Consider the following 19,741-nt stretch of genomic DNA (forward strand, 5'->3'; position numbering starts at 1 on the left):
CTCACAGGAAAAAATAACATTAGGAAAAAATATTTGTTTTGATGTCTCCTACAACCTCCCAGAGTTTGTTGGTTTCAATACTTTTCATCCTGTAGATGTCAGTGCTAAAAAACACGCAACACTTCATGAACTAACCGTAGAGATCAATCGGGGCGTATGGCGAAATTTGTCGTTAACGGACTGTGGCAGCAGACCACTGACACTATGTGTCTTTGCCAACAGCACATCACCTATAGCGCCTCTCCTAGGCTCATGGCCATACCAATTGGACCCTAGACGAGTGGAAAAACGTGGCCTGCTCAGATAAGCCGCAATTTCAGTTTTAAGAGCTGATGGGAGGGTTCTAGATCCCACGAAGCCATGGACTCAAGCTCTCAACAACGCACTTTGCGAGCTGGTATTGACTCCATAATGGTGTAGGCTGTGTTCCTATGGAATGGACTGGGTCCTCCGGTCCCTCTGAACCGATCATTGAGTGAAAATGGTAATATTCAGCTACTTTGAGACCATTTGCAGCCATTAATGGACTTCATATAACCAAAGAATGATGGAAGTTTTATGGATAACACTGCGCCATATCACCGTGCCACAATTGTTCGCTATTAGTTTGAAGAACAATTCGGAAAATATCGATTAAATGACCTGACTACACAGACCGCCATTCCGGCATCCCATCGAACATTTATGAGGCATAATCGAGAGGTCAGTTCGTGCATAAAACCCTGCACTGGCAGCGCTTACGTAATTATGGACGGCTATAGAGGCAGCGTAGCTCAGTGTTTCTGCAGCGGACTTCCAACAATTTCTTGAGTCCAAGTCACGTTGAGCTGCTACACAACGCTGGGCAAAAGGAGATCCGAAACGATATTACGAGACAACCCATGGCTTTTGTCACCTCAGTGCATTATGACTACCGGCTACATGAAATGTACCATGACTACGTCAGTCGCCATCAAAATTGCACCACCATGAGTGGCGTGTGCAAAAAACATCAAATTAGCATATAGTGTACTAATTCAGGGCTTCCCAAAATTTTCCTTTAACGGCATACTTCAAGAATCCTAGTAGTCTGGTAGAGCACTTTGCTTATTTTGAAGGCTTCTAAAATAATAAGAATTTTTAAAAATGAGCAAATTGTATTATGATGGCTATTCGGAAAGCAATGAACGATCGATCGCGAAATGGAAACCACAGTGAAAATCTGCAGAAGCTTTCCACAGGTTTGTTGGGCAGGGTCTCCAGTAATACTGTACATAACGTCACGTCATTTTTCTTAGTTCTGAGCGCACAAAGATGCCTAGAAGATACTTTCTCAAACGAGGTAGGGGTGTCTTCCGACATATTTCGCCTGATTTCATGCAGTCCCACATAACGTAACTGGCATTCATTTCCTTCTTCGTGAGAGTTCTCGGCCACACACTGCAGGGGCAATGAAGACGCTCCAACAGCGTTTTCTGTTGCCCACCATACAGTCCTGATCTGGTTCCCTCCGACTTTTATCTCTGCTTAAATTGAAACGCTGGCTGTAAAGACAAAGTTTTGGCACAAGCAAAGAGCTGCAGTCCAGCTTAGAAAATTGTCAAATGGTTCAAATGGCTCTGAACACTATGGGACTTAACATCTCAGGTCATCAGTCCCCTAGAACTTAGAACTACTTAAACCTAACTAACCTAAGGACATCACACACATCCATGCCCGAGGCAGGATTCGAACCTGCGACCGTAGCGGTCGCGCGGTTCCCGACTGCATCGCCTAGAAAATTGTCGGAAAGCACATGAAGCTGTCTTCTACGATGGGCTTATTGGAAAGTTGGTACAACGCTACGACAGATGTCTAAGTCGAGAAGTAGCTGGAAGTTGTAGCTATCTGTCACAAATAAACCAGTTTTGATTTCCACAGTGGTTTCCATTTCGCGACCGGTCGTTCCTTGCTTTCCAAATAGCCCACGTGCATTTAGTGATTACTTTAATTTTAAATGATAACTAATGAATCAGAAATCATTATACATTTTAAAAAAAAAATTAAGATGAAAATTATTATTTATTACAAATGTATTTAGCAATGATTTTATTTTGCCCTTAACACATAACAACAGAATGAAATAAGTTTTTAACGGCTTATGTGAATTATAAATTACAAATCGTGATTTACAAATTACAAATCATCTTATATCAGGTACAGTAGCAGAAAATTCATTTCTAATATCTGGTGATGCTTTTTTGTGTGTATGTTTTTGCAGCATGGTAATAAAATCCTGCTTCACATAAATATGTAGCGATAAACGGAAGTAAAACAATAACAGCGTATTGTGATATACTTCCGCATTCTCCAGATAAATTTCTCCTGAAATTACATAATGGCTGATCTTTTCCCTTTCTCTTTCAATCAAAGTTTTGTATAAAATCAAGTAGCTTCTCAAGTCTCTTGTTCTTAATCCTCCTTGCTTGTCTGTTAAGGAATATGAATTTAGAATACCCTAAACTTCGGAAAATACTTCAAATAATTTTTCCAATCATTTAAGTGCTCTGCAGACAGATTAGAAACTTCATCTATTTTGAAACTGTTTTTAATCAAATGTTCATGTAAGTCATGTGGGAAGACAATTAAAACTGTCTTCTCGAAGGAATTCGAAATTTCAATTTTCTTACAAAGCATACAATTTTGACTCTTGAACTAAAAATTGTAAAACCATTTCCTTGCAATGATAAGTGTTTCAAGGAGTATTTTAATTACATTTATGAAGACTGTATCAACATTACTGTCAACAGCATTGTGCTGCCGAGATGACTAGCCCTTTTCTGTGCAGAACGCCGGCAACACAGGAAAATGAACCACACCGATCGCAGTTCTAGAGTGGGTTGAAAGTGCGGTGAAACGAATTTCCGCCATCTTCATTCTGTCCCGACAACACAGTCGTGCGAAACAGATCAGGTGGGTTTCGTGAACTTGCATTAGAGAGAAGTTCTTGTTGAAATGTGGTGCTTGTTTGTAGCAATGATTGTGAAATTAGTTACGTGGGGGCTGTTGTATCTCAGCTATTCTGTGAGCAGAAGACATGACATTTTGAGTATCTATTTACCATGCAGGCAGGCTGCGTGTAACCACACTGTTAATTCTCATAGGCTGGCAGTTGTTCCAACGACGTTGATTTCCACCTTCTAAAGACCATTACTGACTCTCGTAGAACCAGGTGGGGGGGGGGGGGGGCAGAGGGAGTGGGTCAGCACTTGATAAACATTTCTCGGAAATATTGTCATCTAGTCTTTTACTTTATATTTTAAAATTTTGGTAAATATTTATCGTTTATAATAATTTCTTCTCCCAAATTCCGTAATTGTTTTAAGTTTTAGTAGTGAATGTGACTTTTTGCAAGAAATGTCATTAGCACATTTCCAGTTTCAGATCTTCTCTTACGCATCTAAGAGTGATATTTTAAAAATTCCACACACTGTAAGATATAATTCAAGAAATTAATTTATTTTACTAAATTTCTTTGCAGGTCTTCAGTATAATCTCATGTTTGACAGCTTCCCAGCTTCGCATGGATCACCTTCATTGTTGAGCTGTCTGGTTACCCAGGTCTACCCACTGGAAGATTCATCAGTTGCATCGAAACGTTTTCCAAGGAGTTGTGTCCTCAGTTTGGGAAACAAACCAAGATCTGGCTGGATCATATCAGGACTGTATAGTGTGTGGGGAAGTATTTCCTATCCCTATTCGTCGAGCGTTTCTCTCAGTGGTGGGGTAGCATGCGGTGTTGTATTACCGTGCAAAATGAGGACACCAGCTGCAGTCATGTCAGGTCTTCTCTGATGAATTTTCGAGCGCAAAGCAGCTTGTAGTAGGCGCCTGTTACAGACGTCCCCTGTCCGCCCCCGGTAGCTGAGTGGTTTGTGGACCGTATTTCACCGAAGATGTCACATTTCAAGTTTTTTTTTTTTTTTTTTTTTTAGCTATGTCAGAGAATTCTTCCTAACAACACGACTACCGACGACGCGAGATGTATACCAACTCTTACTGCGCCGGTGCCCCAGGAATACCCTGGAAAAGTAGTACACAGACAAGAACTGGCGACAGGTATGGCGCGTTATACGGAAGGTTTACCTCCCAACGTCGGTACGCTCAACACGGAATGTGGTGGTAAATAGGAAGTTCGCAAGGAATCAACGGCGGCACGCGATTCATTTGGCAGACACTTCATTATGTTTAGGCTGCGCAACAGTGGACACTGATGAACAGCGTTTAGCATGTAGTGGGACGGCTCCAGTGTGGCACTTGGCACAACAGATATTGGCGTTCCTGTTACGCTCCGCCCCTCACACAATTTCATCAGGCACACTTTTTTTCTCCCAAGAATCTTATTTTCCGGTCTAAAAAAACCAATGCAGTGACATGGGTAGGGGGAATTGTTGTGGGCTGCGTCTTTAACGAATCGGAAAAATGACAAAATGGATTTTTGGCGCTTTCTCCTGGATGGACACACGAAGCTGCAACAGCATAAGAAATATAGGCAAGACTTCGCTATTTACCTGCGAGTTACCTTACCGCCAGCCAGATGGGGTGCGACGGGTGAGAGACGAGATAGACGAAGAAGCCGAGATAGACATCGATCACACTTACGGACCCTTAGTTAATTTCGACCCAGTCTTACACCAACGTCTGGAGAACGGGTCGATAGATGGCTCTCTTTCTCTATCGAACGTCGGGTCGTGAGCAGGTGTCGCCCCGACACGAATTTCATTTCATTGTTAGAGGAGCATGTTTATCCGCGATGTCTTCATGTCAGATGTCTTCATGTCTTTTTCATTTGGACATTTTCAGTTTTATTCATTTCCTTAATTAATTTTCTAATTAGCTACTATTTGTCAACATTGGGACATTGTAGACACTATTTATGCGGTAGTATAACAAAATGTATGTCAGCAAAGGTTGTAAGTCTGACATTGAAAAAAAAAAAGAGTAGCGTTGAAGTCCCAGCCTGAGCTTCGAACCACCTTTACCCCATTTTTTATTACTTAAAAAAATACAAAATAAAAAGAACCAAAAAGTGGTCAGCGCGACAGAATGTCAATCTTAAGGGCCCAGGTTCGATTCCCGGCTATGTCTCACATTTTCTCCGCTCAGAGCCTGGGTGATTTGTTGTCCTAATCATCATCTTTTCATCCCCATCGACGCGCAAGTCTCCGAAGTGTCTTTAAATCGAAAGACTTGCACCTGGCGAACGGTCTACCCGACGGGTGGCCACAGTCACACGACATTCGCATTCACAGACGTCCCCTGGGGCATTCTGTCTGCACCTGTGACCTCATTCAGTCCTACCTTTCATTGTTGGCGGTGGAATATTTTCGGGGGTGGAAAGTGGAACTTTTCCATTGTAACTACTGAGACTTCAGTCCCGGCTCAAAATCTCCTACCCAGATCTCATCAAGTGCTACAATCTTTTTCAGAAGCTGTTCTCCTTCTCTTCGATAACGCTGAAGCAATTCTCCTGAGATTCTCTTACGACCTGCTTTCTTGTCTTCGCCCAGATCATGCGGAATCCACCTGCCAGCAATTTTTGTCATCTTTAACTTTCCAGTCATCATTTGGTGAAGTGAAGTGACAGATATTGTGGCCTCATATGCGACTTCTTCACATTTTTTTCGTTAATCCTCTGTCAAAACCTCATTAATAATAACCTCAGAGGTGCGGTCTGTTGCAGTTGTGGCCTTTCACTTACTGGGTTGTCCTCAGTGCTTATCCGATCTTCACCGAAACGACCAGACCACTGTGATACTGTGCTACGGTGCAGTACGCTATTCCCCACACACACCTCTCTCAAGGCGTTGTGTATTTCCGTTGGATTCATTCCACGTAGGGATTCGATTTTGATGTAGGAAAGCTGGCCACAACGTGTAATCCGAGATGACTCAGATTCAGGTTCTGTTTTAAACATGAAATATTCACGACACACCCTCGCGAACCAGCAAACACATACCGTATGCGATCGCCGCGGCTGACCGATCCCCCGCGTGCCAGCCGGCAGTACACAGCTGTGACTTCTGCAGTGTTTGAACGTCCGGACACTCTCACTCGACGTAATACGACAACTAGACGCCTCAGTTGGCAGTGCTGACGCGCTCATCCGCCTGTTGGGGTACTACATCTACATCTACATCTACATCCATACTCCGCAAGCCACCTGACAGTGTGTGGCGGAGGGTACCCTGAGTACCTCTATCGGTCTGACGGTGTGTAGCCGCTGGGTTCCTCACCGCGTAACAGAATACCATAAACAGCAACCAAGGACCATCTGTGCGGAATTGTTTGCGAGTTACGAAGTTGATCGTGACAATCTGTTGTTGAACAACTTCGCAGGCGATATAACACAGGTTCATCTCTTCTAACCAGAAACAAAACAGCAATACTTGGTGTGGCACCACATCATCTCTCCTCCGAAAACAAGTTTAAAGCCGCACCCTCAACCGGTAGAGCAATAGCGACTGTCTTCTGGGACTCTGAAGGGGTTATTCCATTCGATGTCCTCCCTCATGGTCCAACAATCAATTCAAAAGTCTATTTTGCTATGCTCAAATTGAAGAAACGACTTTAGCGTGCACGTCGGCACAAAAATGCAAAAGAACCTCTTCTTCCCATGACGGGCCGGCCGCTATGACCGAGCGGTTCTAGGCGCTTCAGTCCGGAATCGCGCTGCAGCTACGGTCGCAGGTTTGAATCCTGCCTCGGGCATGGATGCGTGTTATGTCCTTAGGTTAGTTAGGTTTAAGTGGTTCTTAGTCTAGGAGACTGAAGACCTCAGATGTTAAGTCCCATATCGTTTACAGCCATTTGAACCCATGACGCAAGGTCTCAGACGAGTGTGAGCACCAGATAGGAGCTCAGAAAACTGCGTAGGACTGTCCTTCATCGGTCCTACAGCCCTGGTCTCGTACCCTACGGCTTCCATCAGTCTGACCAACGAAGGATGCCCTCCGCGGGAAGCAGCAGGCGGGTGACTGGGAGGTTTGTGATGCACCAAGACGTTGGCTTCGACATCGACCAGTAGAGTGGTACCATGTGGGCATACATGCCCTCCCACTAAAGCCGTCACACTGAACCGAGATTATGTCGAAAAATATGGTTTTGTAGCCAAAAGTGTGGGAAATAATATGATGTATTAGAATCCTGAATGAAACCAACAAGCTTTCAGAAAAATATGTGCTGCACTACTTATTGAACACTCCTTATACATCATGTGCACGAGATAATTATCTTTACTTGTCGCAATTTTAAAAACATGTTTGCCTTCTTCTGGGCGACAGTATGAACAACCCTGAGAGTGATATGTCGACAGTGAGTTATGATGTGTACAATGCTTCTTGCAAAATTACAGCTTCACAGTGTATTTGCGATGGACATATAAAGAAATATATTCCTCGTGTTATACTAAGTTCAGTTTTGAACATGGCTGACGTTTGCAGCAACCGTATACACAAATTTGAAAAATATGTAAAAATCAGCCAACCGGTTGCATAGGTTTTCTATATACTTTGACCAGGCTTCGTCACCTCTAAGGGTGACTTCATCAGAAGGTAAGGTAATTACATATTCTTCATGTATTCTACCACGCAAACATAGGGGTTACACTCGTCTGGTGTGAGACGTTCCCGGGGGGGGGGGGGGGGGGGGGGAGGGGTCCACCGGGGGCCGAACGGACCAGTAACCCTGGGTTCGATGTGGGACGGCGGAGGGGTGAAGTGGACTGAGGTAGTCGTCGTGGGGTTGTGGACCACTGCGGCTGCGGCGGGGACGGAGCCTCTCCGTCGCTTCTATGTCCCCGATTAACATACAATACAATACAATACCCTACAGGTTTTCATGAATGAGTTTGAAAGTTTCAAGAAACGACCGTATTATTTTAATGCACTGACTTAGAAGATTAAAGTTTCGCACTTCCAGCGGACCATGGACATAAATTTCAACTTGGTACTTCGGACTGTTGCTGAGAAAAGGTGTGTTAGCAATCGCCCAGAGAGACGGACGGACAAGGAAGTGATCCTACAAGAGTTCCTTTTTTACCAACTGAGATACGGAAGACTGCAAACGTTTTGTTGTTTGCAAATGACAAGATGCATATCGTAATGTAGATTTAAAGCTACCAGTATACACAACCAACAGCTTCATATTAGCTTTGTAAAGAAATTTACATATGCAATGTATTTCCAAATTTACTATAAAACCGAAATCTTTAGACACATATTATATGAAAAACATAGACTGCCTCATCTCAGTGATATACGTCTCAGCTCAGTTCTGCATGCAAACTAGCGTGAGATTTTTGACACTAAATATTCGCTCCATTTTATTTATTTATTTATTCGTGTCAGAAGGATTTACAATATGTAAAATAATGTACAATATTTACATGTTGTTTGTAGATCATTTACAAGATAATTATTTACACTTTTGCCGCCCAGAAGTTAGCGACCTGTATTGCATTTGGCGTTGCATGTAGCAGGTCTTGTGTTGCTGAACATTGGGTACAGTGGAGCAGGTGGAAGGTCGTCTGCGTTGCTCCACACTGGCAGAGTGGCGGCTCCTCTAGGAAACCCCATTTAGTCAGATTGCTCTTACATTTCGTGACACCCGAGCGTAGTCTGTTGAGGGATCTCCATGTACTCCAACTCTCTGTGTAGCCGGGTGGTAGTCTTTCGCTTGGTGTAATACATCCCACAGTACTGGTGAGCCTTGCACGCCATAGTTCGATTCGGCATTGCTGTGGTGCCCCAACTCGGTAGATCTGAGGAAGCTCTTTCTGGATTTTAGTCGTGGGTTTGCTGGCTGATAGCCATATGGGGGGTGAGCTGCAGAAGTTTCTGATTTTTCCTTCTCGCTTTTTGCTGCTACCTCCCGGCGGATGTCGGGGGGTGCAATTCCCGCGAGGCTGTACAGTTTATCCGGAGGAGTAGGCTTCAGGCACGCGGTGATGATACAAGTATCATTAAGAGCAACATGGGGGTGAAGCTGATTCCTGCACGTGGTGCCCCTGCATAGGTATCTGAAATAGGTACTGAACTGAACATCAGCATTCCAGAAGCACTTATGAGTCCAAACAAGATTCGCTCCATTTACAAGAGTAAATACTTTTGTGCCAAATGTTCATACAACCCGCATAAGAGTTTAAAATGTAACAACAATTTTTCAGAAAGGAAATAAACCAATAAAGCAAGTGAGCACAAAAAATGCTGAAATAAATCCTGGTGAAAACAGAAGTATAGAACTGTGTATTGTGCAAAGTGGAATCTCTCTCCAGCTTTTATTAGCAAGCATGGAAATAATAAGAACTCCAGCGTCCACAAAATGATTATCGTATCGAGCGTGTTCTTTAACTGTCTGCATTTTCCCAGATACACGCCTAGGTATTTTGTACCGTGTCAGTAATACTTTCCAGATGTGGAGTGCTAGATCATTGTGTAGCCGCCTTTCTTGGGCCAGGTAGAATAGTACTTTCTGTGTCTTGTTGGGCTACACCTTTATTCAATATTATTGTGTCTACCCACACCTCTCGCCGCGCTGGGTAGCGGTGCGGTCTAAAACGCCTTGCCACGGTTCGCACGGTTTTCCCCGTCGGAGGTTCGAGTCCTCCCTTGGACATGGGCGTGTGTGTTGTCCTTAGCGTAAGTTAGTTTAAGATAGATTAAGTAGTGTGTAAGCCTAGGAACCGATGACCTCAGCTGTTTGGTCCCATAGGAACTTACCACCACCACCACCACCACACCTCCCGAGTGAGAGTATTGACAGGCTATATTTATGCCCAATACGGACCGAAGATGGCGAATACCAATATGCAATGTCCTCTGGCTAGTTTCTCGTGAGAGCTGGCGTTTTCTGGAACGCCAGCGTGAAAGAAAATGTTACATATCCTGGCCTTCTGGTGTTGTCTGAGGTGGTACAGTTTAGGTACGTTTCGCACTGAGACAATACCATATGCGATACGACATGCCGCAATAAGGAATGTAAAATCAAAGCCCTTTCAGCGGTCTAAATTGTTATTTTATTGCACTACCTACATTCAGCGACCTATTAAGGCATCTTAAGGCCCCTGTGTACAGACAGTAATGATAACAAAAGGGGGCAGTGCAAGTCTTATATACTGTGGTATTATGTAGAACGTAATATATAACAATAGCAAACTGTACAGGGAATAACATGAAAGTTACAGATGAATTAAGGAATAAAAAATAATAGTTGCACACTATATTCATATAAACTAGGGATCAAATATGTATGTACCCTAATCTAAAAAATAACCTACTAAACAGAGGCCAATATTCCATGTTAGGCATTGGCAATTACAGTTTAATGCAAATGCAGTGTCCATGAAACAACTCGAGCAAAAAGGTTATAGTCATATACTGATGAGTACAAGCTGAAGGTAAAACATTTAATCACAAGCTGCCATACACTAGTAAAATATAAACCAACTGGAGATCAGCCCCACAACTGTCTGTATCATGTTCCATATACTAATAACTATCGAAACAAAAATATAAAGTTACATCAACGAAATTTATCAATCACAGATTGGCAAGATAGCATTTATTTAATAAAACATTTGTAATAACCTTAACTATGAATCTAATGTAATACATTGTAACTAAGCAGCAAGTGTTGAAATATATGGAAAATTGCATTGGGAAAATGGCATAACCAATGTTATCACGAAAATGATAAGTTTGATGGTAAACTAGCATGTGGCTGTGTGATATACCAAACCATAAGCTACAAAGTCCAAATAAGAGTACTGTGATACATACACCTTATATTAGAAACACACTCATTTTAATCAGGACACTCAAAGACACGTACTTCTATATGTCATCAAGCCCTTCAACATGAGAAGACAAAGGATAGGATGAACTACAACCGAAAAACCACCAGAAATCATGTGTCACAGTAAACCATACCATGCGTATGCTTAGTTGAGGATATGGATGTTAAGGAATACACCAGAATACTGTATTAGGTGTTATCAAGGCTTTAGAGGTAGAGGAGTACAATCTGAACAAGTACCCATGTCAACCAACAAAAGTTGTAGTCGCCTGAAAACAAAGTATTGTGACGATGTAAAGAGGGAAGAATTCACAACACACCATTACTCCAACAAATTAGTGTAGCAATCATCGTGATTACATTTCAAAGAGTGAAGATAAGCAAGTAAGTAGGTCAAGGCAATGTAACCTACATTATACATCACTTGCGAAAAACTAGAAAAGTACAGCAAAACGAACTGAGTATCGTGTGGGAACGTAGGCCTCCCCTTTACATGGGCCGTACTATACACATTTGCATTAAATTGTGATTATCTATGCATAAAATGTAATAGTGATCTCCGTTTAGTAAGTTCTTTTTTTACGACTACATCACACATACAGTTGCTCCCTAATTTATATTAATGCCATGTGCAACTTTAAAAAAAAAAAAAATGGTTCAAATGGCTCTGAGCACTATGGGACTCAACTGCTGTGGTCATCAGTTCACTAGAACTTAGAACTACCTAAACCTAACTAACCTAAAGACATCACACACATCAATGCCCGAGGCCGGATTCGAATCTGCGACCGTAGCGGTCGCGCGGTTCCTGACTGTAGCGCCTAGAACCGCACGGTCACTCCGGCCGGCGCAACTATTTAATGCAATGAGCAACTGTTATTTTACTCCTTAATTTACCTGTTCAAAGTAGTTCCCTTCTGATTGCACACACTTTTTCCAACGCTTCTGCCATTGATGGTAACATTACTGGAACTCATCTTCTGTAATATCCTCCAAGATCCTCATCACAGCTTTTTGGACATCTCGTGTTGTTTGAAAATGGTGTCCCTTGACCGCCGTTTTGACTCTTGGAAATAAAAAAAAAGTCGCACGGAGCGATATCTGGTGAATAAGGTGGCTGTGGTAGTACTGAAATTTGTTTTGACGTTAAAAATTGCTGTACTGACAAAGCAATGGGATGGCGCATTATCGTGATGCAGAACCCAATTATCAGCAATGTTGGCATGCAGACGAAGAACTCTTTTGTAAGTCTTTCTAAAATTTCTTTGTAGTGATATTGGTTAACTGTTTGTCCAGGAGGCACCCACTCTTTATGAACAATTCCCTTGGAATCAAAGAAGCATACAAGCAAGCATGCATCCACTGTGGTCTTCATCTTCAACACTCGTTTTGCCTTGACTAAACATTTTATGCCAACGGTAAACTTGAGCTCTTGACATAACCTCATCTCCAAAAGCCTTCTCAACCTTACCGTAAGTTGTCGTCGCTTTTTCACCCAATTTAAAGCAAAAAGAAATGGCATACCATTGCCCAATATTATGCAGTTCCATTTCCGTGACAAGAGACACAAACACATGTTAACTTATTACAGCACAACTCACGACTGAGGAGTTGCATCGATGTGCCGCTTGGACTAGAAGCAGCTTATAGACCAAGGCCAAAGATATTGTGCCTACACAAGACTGCATGGTTGTCTCATCTTGAAAGAAAATTAAGTTTCATGACTTTATTGTCGTACCTCGTATATATATATACGTATATTTAGCAGTAAAATGGCCCACTGGATAGCCCGTCAAAAACTGAACACAGATCAGGCATGAAAACAGGAAGAAGCTGTACTGAACTGTGAAAAAGAAGCAAAATCAAAAAAGTGAACGGTCCTAGCTCAAGATGTGAAACATTCAGATAACTTGAATAGCGACGGCGTTGTGGTTCTGCGGTCATGGTGTTGGAATGAGAAAATGGAGATCCCTGTTCAAACCTCTTTCCCAACCACCCCCCCCCCCCCAAATTTTTTTCTTCTTTCACAAAATTATGAACCATCCGTCCACTCATTGACGCGTCTATTCGTCTGTGTCGTGAAGTAACGTCCGTTTGCAATAGCGTGGTGAAAGGTAGGGACCTCCAAACGTACGTACCTCCTATTTGTTCTACACAAGTACCACATATTATGACTTGCTTTCCGCTTTAGAAGTTTTGACTCCTGTATTCCTTTGTTTCAACATAGTGCACACCCGCTTTTTTTTTATCATTTCTGTGAAAGGTCTATGAGGCATCTCGTCTGCTCTCGCTATTCATCACTTTTAGTTGCGACGGTAATATATTCTACAACCAACGTATAATTTGACAATTGCCAATACTACAGAAGGAGACAGACACGTCAGTGACCGTACGGAACGTTCATAATTTTACGGAGAAGAAAAAATGGGACACGAGGGAGGTTTGAACACGGGTCTCTCACTTTGTAGTCCAACACTACGACCACACAACCACAACCACGACCCCGTGATTCTTGCAGTTCACTCGATGTTACTCATCTTGAGCTTGTACCGTCCGCTGTTTCTATTTTGCTTCTTTTTTTTCACAGTTTATTACACCTTCTTCCTGTTTTCATGCTTAATCTGTGTTCAGTTTGTGACGGACTATACATTTCCCCATTTTAACACTGAATCTGAGACGGTAGGAAGCGGCAGGGGGGGGGTGGTTGCAGTAAGTTGTTTCCCTTGTCAGACAGTACTTCTATAGCTGTTCAGTGTCACAAAATAATAGACAATTCAACTTGAGGAGAACTGTGAATGAACGTCGCTAGACTTGTGGATCAGTCACCATCAATGGTGTAGTTGTGGGTGGTGAACTCTGCGTAGGGGTAGACAATGTGTTTGAAGAGTCCATGACGATAAGGACAATCACAAGATATCCTTCTCGGCTTCGTCCAACTGCTCATCAAAAGCAAAAGTAATTTAAGCTTTGCGAGCTTCGAGTGGTCTAAAGCGCTGCAGTCTTGAACTGTGAGGCTGGCCCGGCGGAGGTTCGAGTCCTCCCTCGGGCATGAGTGTGTGTGTTTGTCCTTAGGATAATTTAGGTTAAGTAGTGTGTAAGCTTAGGGACTGATGACTTTAGCAGTTAAGTCCCATAATATTTCACACACATTTGAACATTGTTTTTTTTTTTTCAAGCTCTTTTAAGCATGTCATAAAGTTTCCTGAAACCATGCAGATAAACAGAAGAAAACATACAGTCAACATCATCAGCTGATGATTTCTTGTGTCTTTATATTTCAGTAAGTTTTTCATTTGCAGCTTCGGTCTTTACCGGCAACACACGAAGACAAGAAACGTAAGGCATCTCCGTATTCCGCCTAACAGATGGCAATAGCTGCACATGTGGCGCATTACTGCCAACCTCGTCATGGACAATCTCGACCATATCTCACATATTTTATAGAGAATGGAAAGAGGCACGAGTTTCCTTCCACCGTTCAGTTTCGATGTGTCAGCTGTATTTCGTACACTGTCATGTACGGCATAAAACATACCAAACGTGAACTGGCTAGCAACTACATTTTCCACAGCAAAATTTTCAAAATGTGCGCAGATTTGTACTTTTCTTCGAAGTATCGCCATAACCGTGTTCAATAACGAAAAGAAAACGAGTTCATTATCAAGCTGTGATATCAGACTATTAGATATTTAAAGGTTTTTTTTTTTTTTGGTGTGATAGTTTCCTCGAAAGAGAAAGACTGCACAGATTAATGCTCGCAAACCTCAAAGGAGCAGTTTTTTCTTTCTTTCGCGAAAGGCAGAAGTTTTACGGAGGAACTAACGACAGTGTTCGATGTAGCTTTGATTCATCCTACATAAAACAATTTTTTAGGCAAAACAGATGACCTGAAATTTCACTCCCTGTGTGTTGTACGGTACGAGTTGCCTAGAGCGATATAATATAATAAAATAATGGAATAGGTGGTAAGAAAACGTTGAAATGCGTGGCTTTTTAAAATGTATTGAATTAATGGGATTAATTTTTCACCATGAATGACAAGCACAATAAGCTGAGCTATGCCTGGCAGTAAGTTCGTATTAGTTCATATTATTTTGCAGGGCGAAGTAGTTTCTTTCTCCGCTGTAGATTTGTGCTTACCATTCTTTATAATGCTACGTTTGGTCGCCGTGTTCAACTTTGAAGTCTTGACCGTATTCCCATCAAGCTTACCAGATCTTCGTAATTTTCCAAAGTACACAGGTGGGCTTAATTTCTTGTAACTATCGTACTATTTGAAATAAAAACTCACACGACCTTTCTGTTAATAGAACAATACTGTATTTTTCTAAACTGTGCACATATGAAATACATACTCCTCACTTATTCATAGCGACCCCAAAATGGCAGTCTACAATCACTCGCTTAAAATGGCGTGCTTCTCACTCGTTCATTAGCTGAGCGCGATTCCTCCCTTCCTCATACTGGTACAAGAAAATCTCCTCTCTTTTTTAACAACTTAAAATCAAAAATACCTTTCGGTAGGATTATGTTATATGATGGGCTACCGCTTCATCTTTTCTATTTGCCTTTAAAGAAGACGAAAACATAAAAGAAATGCAAAAGGTTTATCACAGCGACCACCACGCCCTGTTGCGCTGAGCAGTGCGATAGAGAAAAGTAATGCTGTTTTGTCACCGTCGCCTCCACGATGTTTCTACGTGTTCCATTGATGCAGATTGCTTCTGCGTCACGTCACGTGTCGCATCGAACATTCAGTATACCAAATCGTAATCCGTACTGCATCGCCTCAGTGTGAACAGCGCCTTACAGATACTTTCTCTATGTGCTAAGGAAACTCTTGCTCCCTCAGCAAAACATTTGACAGTGCCTCTTCAATTATCGGGCGTGATCTGGGAAGAGAGAGGTTCAGGTTTCCTTCGGTGGGCCAGTCAAAACTGATTCGCAACTCTCGCAAAAGTGCGCTGTCTCCAGGGCTTACCTGTGGGGATGACGTAGTTCCTCTGGGACGCCATAGTGTTGCGACTGGAGGTGATGGGAGTGGAGGCGACCGACCCAACTCTCGAGGAGGGCCACAGCAGCGCCACGGCCGTCGCGGCGCTGGCCACGAGCACTACGAACGCTCCTGCTGCCGCAAGCAGTTTGGGACGCCGCCACCAGAGCGCACCTCTGCCGCTAGCGCCATCGCCGCCAGAGCGCTTGCTCACTTCTGCGCTGCCGCCGATTCCCGAGGATGCGACGCCGGTCAGAACGCCTTTCCCTGAAAGAGCAACGTACACCGTCAACTAATCTACTGCTCTGCAAAACTTGACTAAAGTAACACAACATATTAGCAGCTCGATGGAAATGAATGGAAGTGCGTGGGTAGATTTGGGTAACTGCACTCGGGAAAACATCATCGACAAATTGGAAGATGGTCGAATTGTGGCGAGTGTAGCCCAAAGCATTTCGAACCACAGGCACTGCTACCCGAAAGACAAGAGGTGATCGACCTCGGTCAACAACAACAATAGATTGTAGTAGGCTGTTTAGGTTTTTATGTTGGTAACGCCACGTAGCGCTCTATATGAAAATCACTGACTGTGTTGTGTGCAATCTGTGGCTGGTTGGCATTGTTGGAATATTCACTATTGTAGGGTTGGGCAGTTGCATGTGAACAGCACGTAGCGTTGGGCAGTTGGAGGTGAGCCGCCAGCAGTGGTGTATGTGGAGAGAGGAATGCCAAAGTTTTGAGAGGTCACTGTAAGCGGACGATCTGGACGTGTGTCCGCCAGAAAAAGGAGATTTGTAAAGATGGATGTCATATATGACGACTTTTGAACATTATTCAGGTAAAAAAATGTTTGTTCTCTATCACAATCTTTCAATTGCTAACTATGCCTATCAATAGTTAGTGCCTTCAGTAGTTTGAACCTTGTATTTAGCTGGCAGTATTGGCGCTCGCTGTATTACAGTAGTTCGAGTAACGAAGATTTTTGTGAGGTAAGTGACTCATGAAAGGTATAGGTTATTGTTATGGCCATTCTTTTGTGGGGATTATTGAAAGTCAGATTGCGTTGCACTAAAAATATTGTATGTCAGTTTGGTGATGATCGGAATAAGTAAAGAGAAAACTGTTTGCGTACGTTGAGTTCTGCTCAGCTGTTTGAAAATCAAATAATTTAGAGGTTTTCCAGCACTGTCATTCATAAATTTTTCTAACGGGACGTTTGAAGATGACCGCAGGGATGGTAAAACCGACAGTTGGAAACCGATACTGGTAACTTAGTTCTGGATAACGGGTATTTTTCGGTATTTGTTTGGTTTCAGTAACAACTGGTATTTTATTTTTTGCCAAGAAAGAAGTAAAAAAGCGGCATATCAGTTTGTCACAGTATTGGTACTATACTTCTCAATTTTTATACAAAACTTCTCTAAAACTGAGCGATTTTTATTCGTATAACTTCCCTTTCTTTGAAATGTTTGGATATTATAGAAAATGGGGAAAGGGATCAGACGACAACGCTGGCAGAAACGAGCCACAAACCCATGACATAAGACTCAGGACAGTACTGCTGAGACAGTAATGCACCTGTAGCCCTTTACGACCCACACGCTGCGATCCTTCCGTTATTTGAGAGCAGAGTAAAAATATGTGCGCCAGGCTCGTCGTTTGTAGCCAGGCAGGAAATTATGTGGTTGCTGAAGAACTGGAATCGTCTTTAAATGATGTTGCTTGTGGTGCAACGACTGGACTTACAGTTCAACACGTCATAGAACGATAATTTACTAACAGTCTGGACAATAAATGTTGATCAACGGATTAACTCATTACTGAAATTTTAACTATTACCAAGTAATTGTTCCTGTTGCGTATTCTATTTTGCCAACTACCTGCAACTTCATTTGAATTTTTTGAAAGAACGTTCTTAGTTTTGTCATCAAATATCAATTGTATACAAATTACCGTTAAAAATAAATAAATATATTTTAGTACAACGAAAACCCAGTCCAAAGTTGGAAATATTACTTTTTTTCGCTCGATGACTAGTTTCGCGCCAGGTCCCATTTTCAAATCATCCTACAGTGCAGAAAACCAAAGTTACACTCATGTACACACATCAAAAAGAGTTTAGCATCACCCTGATTCCCAGAACTCTTGAAGATAAACGTTGACTGTGGATATTGTATCACAGACACAGTCCCTTTGACTGTTCAGATATGTCACTGAACCCACCCAAGGATGTAAACAACCATGCATGAGCAGTGCCTATTAGACGGAGGAGGTCCGACAGCCATTCAGTTCCAGTCATTCCGCCAGGAAGGAGGAACACGGCTCATGTTGTCTGTATTTCAACCATGCCTAGACGAACAATACCGCGGTTCGGTCGCGTCCGTATTGTTACTTTGTACCAGGAAGCGATCTCAACAAGGGAAGTGTCTAGGCGTCTCAGAATGAACCAAAGCGATGTTGTTCGGACATGGGGGAGACACAGAAAGACAGGAACTGTCGATGCCATCCTTGCTCAGGCCGCCAAAGGGCTACTACAGCAGTGGATGACCGCTACCTACGGATTATGGCTCGGAGGAACCCTGACAGCAACGCCACTATGTTGAATAATGCTTTTTGTGCAACGACAGGACGACGTGTCACGACTCAAACTGTGCGCAATAGGCAGCATGATGCGCAACTTCACCCCCGACGTCCATGGCGCGGTATGCAGCATGGTACAGATGGGTTCAACGACATGGCGAATGGACCGCTCAGGACTGGTATCACGTTCTCTTCATCGATGAGTGTCGCATATGGCTTCAACCAGGCAATCGTCGGAGATGTATTTGGAGGCTACCCGGTCAGCTGCGAGTGCAGCAAGGTGGCGGTTCCCTGCTGTTTTGGGATGGCATTACGTGGGGTCGGCGTACGCCGCTGGTGGTCATGGAAGGCGCCGTAATGGCTGTACGATACGTGAATGACATCCTCCGACCGACAATGCAACTATATCGCAGCATACTGGCGAGACATTAGTTTTAGTGGACGACAATTCGCGGCCCCGTGGTGCATATCTTGTGAATAGCTTCCTTCAGGATGACATCGTTCGACTAGAGTGGCAAGCATATTCTCCAGACATGAACCCTCCTGAACATGCCTGGGATAGATTGAAAACGGCTGTTTATGAATGACGTGAGCCACCAACCACTCTGAGGGATCTACGCTGAATCGCCGTAGCCGAGTGGGACAATCTAGACCACCACCTCTGAAGGTCTCAGTGTATGGTGGTACAACATGCAAATTGTGGTTTTCGTGAGCAAAAACAAAGGGCGGAAATGATGTTTATGTTATTTTCTGTACAGGTTCCGGAACCGAGGTGATGACGTGTGTATAATACAGGTAACTATTGTCAAATAATTGGTCCTGTTCCGTTTTGTATTGTGCCGACTGTCTACGACTTCATTTGAATTTTTTGAAAGAACATTTTTAGTGTTGTCATCAAATATCAATTGTATACAATTTCCTGTTAAAAAACATAAATACAGTCCTGGAAATGGAAAAAAGAACACATTGACACCGGTGTGTCAGACCAACCATACTTGCTCCGGACACTGCGAGAGGGCTGTACAAGCAATGATCACACGCACGGCACAGCGGACACACCAGGAACCGCGGTGTTGGCCGTCGAATGGCGCTAGCTGCGCAGCATTTGTGCACCGCCGCCGTCAGTGTCAGCCAGTTTGCCGTGGCATACGGAGCTCCATCGCAGTCTTTAACACTGGTAGCATGCCGTGACAGCGTGGACGTGAACTGTATGTGCAGTTGACGGACTTTGAGCGAGGGCGTATAGTGGGCATGCGGGAGGCCGGGTGGACGTACCGCCTAATTGCTCAACACGTGGGGCGTGAGGTCTCCACAGTACATCGATGTTGTCGCCAGTGGTCGGCGGAAGGTGCACGT

General features: G+C 43.2%; 1 protein-coding gene across 5 annotated transcripts in view; it reads right to left on the reverse strand.

Moving 5' to 3' along the window:
• The window catches only part of LOC126365918 (peptidoglycan-recognition protein LA-like), a 351,809-nt gene that overhangs the window by 37,051 nt on the left and 295,017 nt on the right, over window positions 1-19,741 (reverse strand). For all 5 annotated transcript variants that reach the window (XM_050008663.1, XM_050008664.1, XM_050008661.1 and 2 more), the window contains one exon: window positions 15,794-16,072. In XM_050008663.1, coding sequence (XP_049864620.1) covers window positions 15,794-16,072 — 279 coding nt within the window. The remainder of the gene's footprint in view (window positions 1-15,793; window positions 16,073-19,741) is intronic.

The sequence above is a fragment of the Schistocerca gregaria genome, chromosome 4 (genome assembly GCF_023897955.1).
Source record: "Schistocerca gregaria isolate iqSchGreg1 chromosome 4, iqSchGreg1.2, whole genome shotgun sequence".
NCBI classification, from domain to species: domain Eukaryota; kingdom Metazoa; phylum Arthropoda; class Insecta; order Orthoptera; family Acrididae; genus Schistocerca; species Schistocerca gregaria.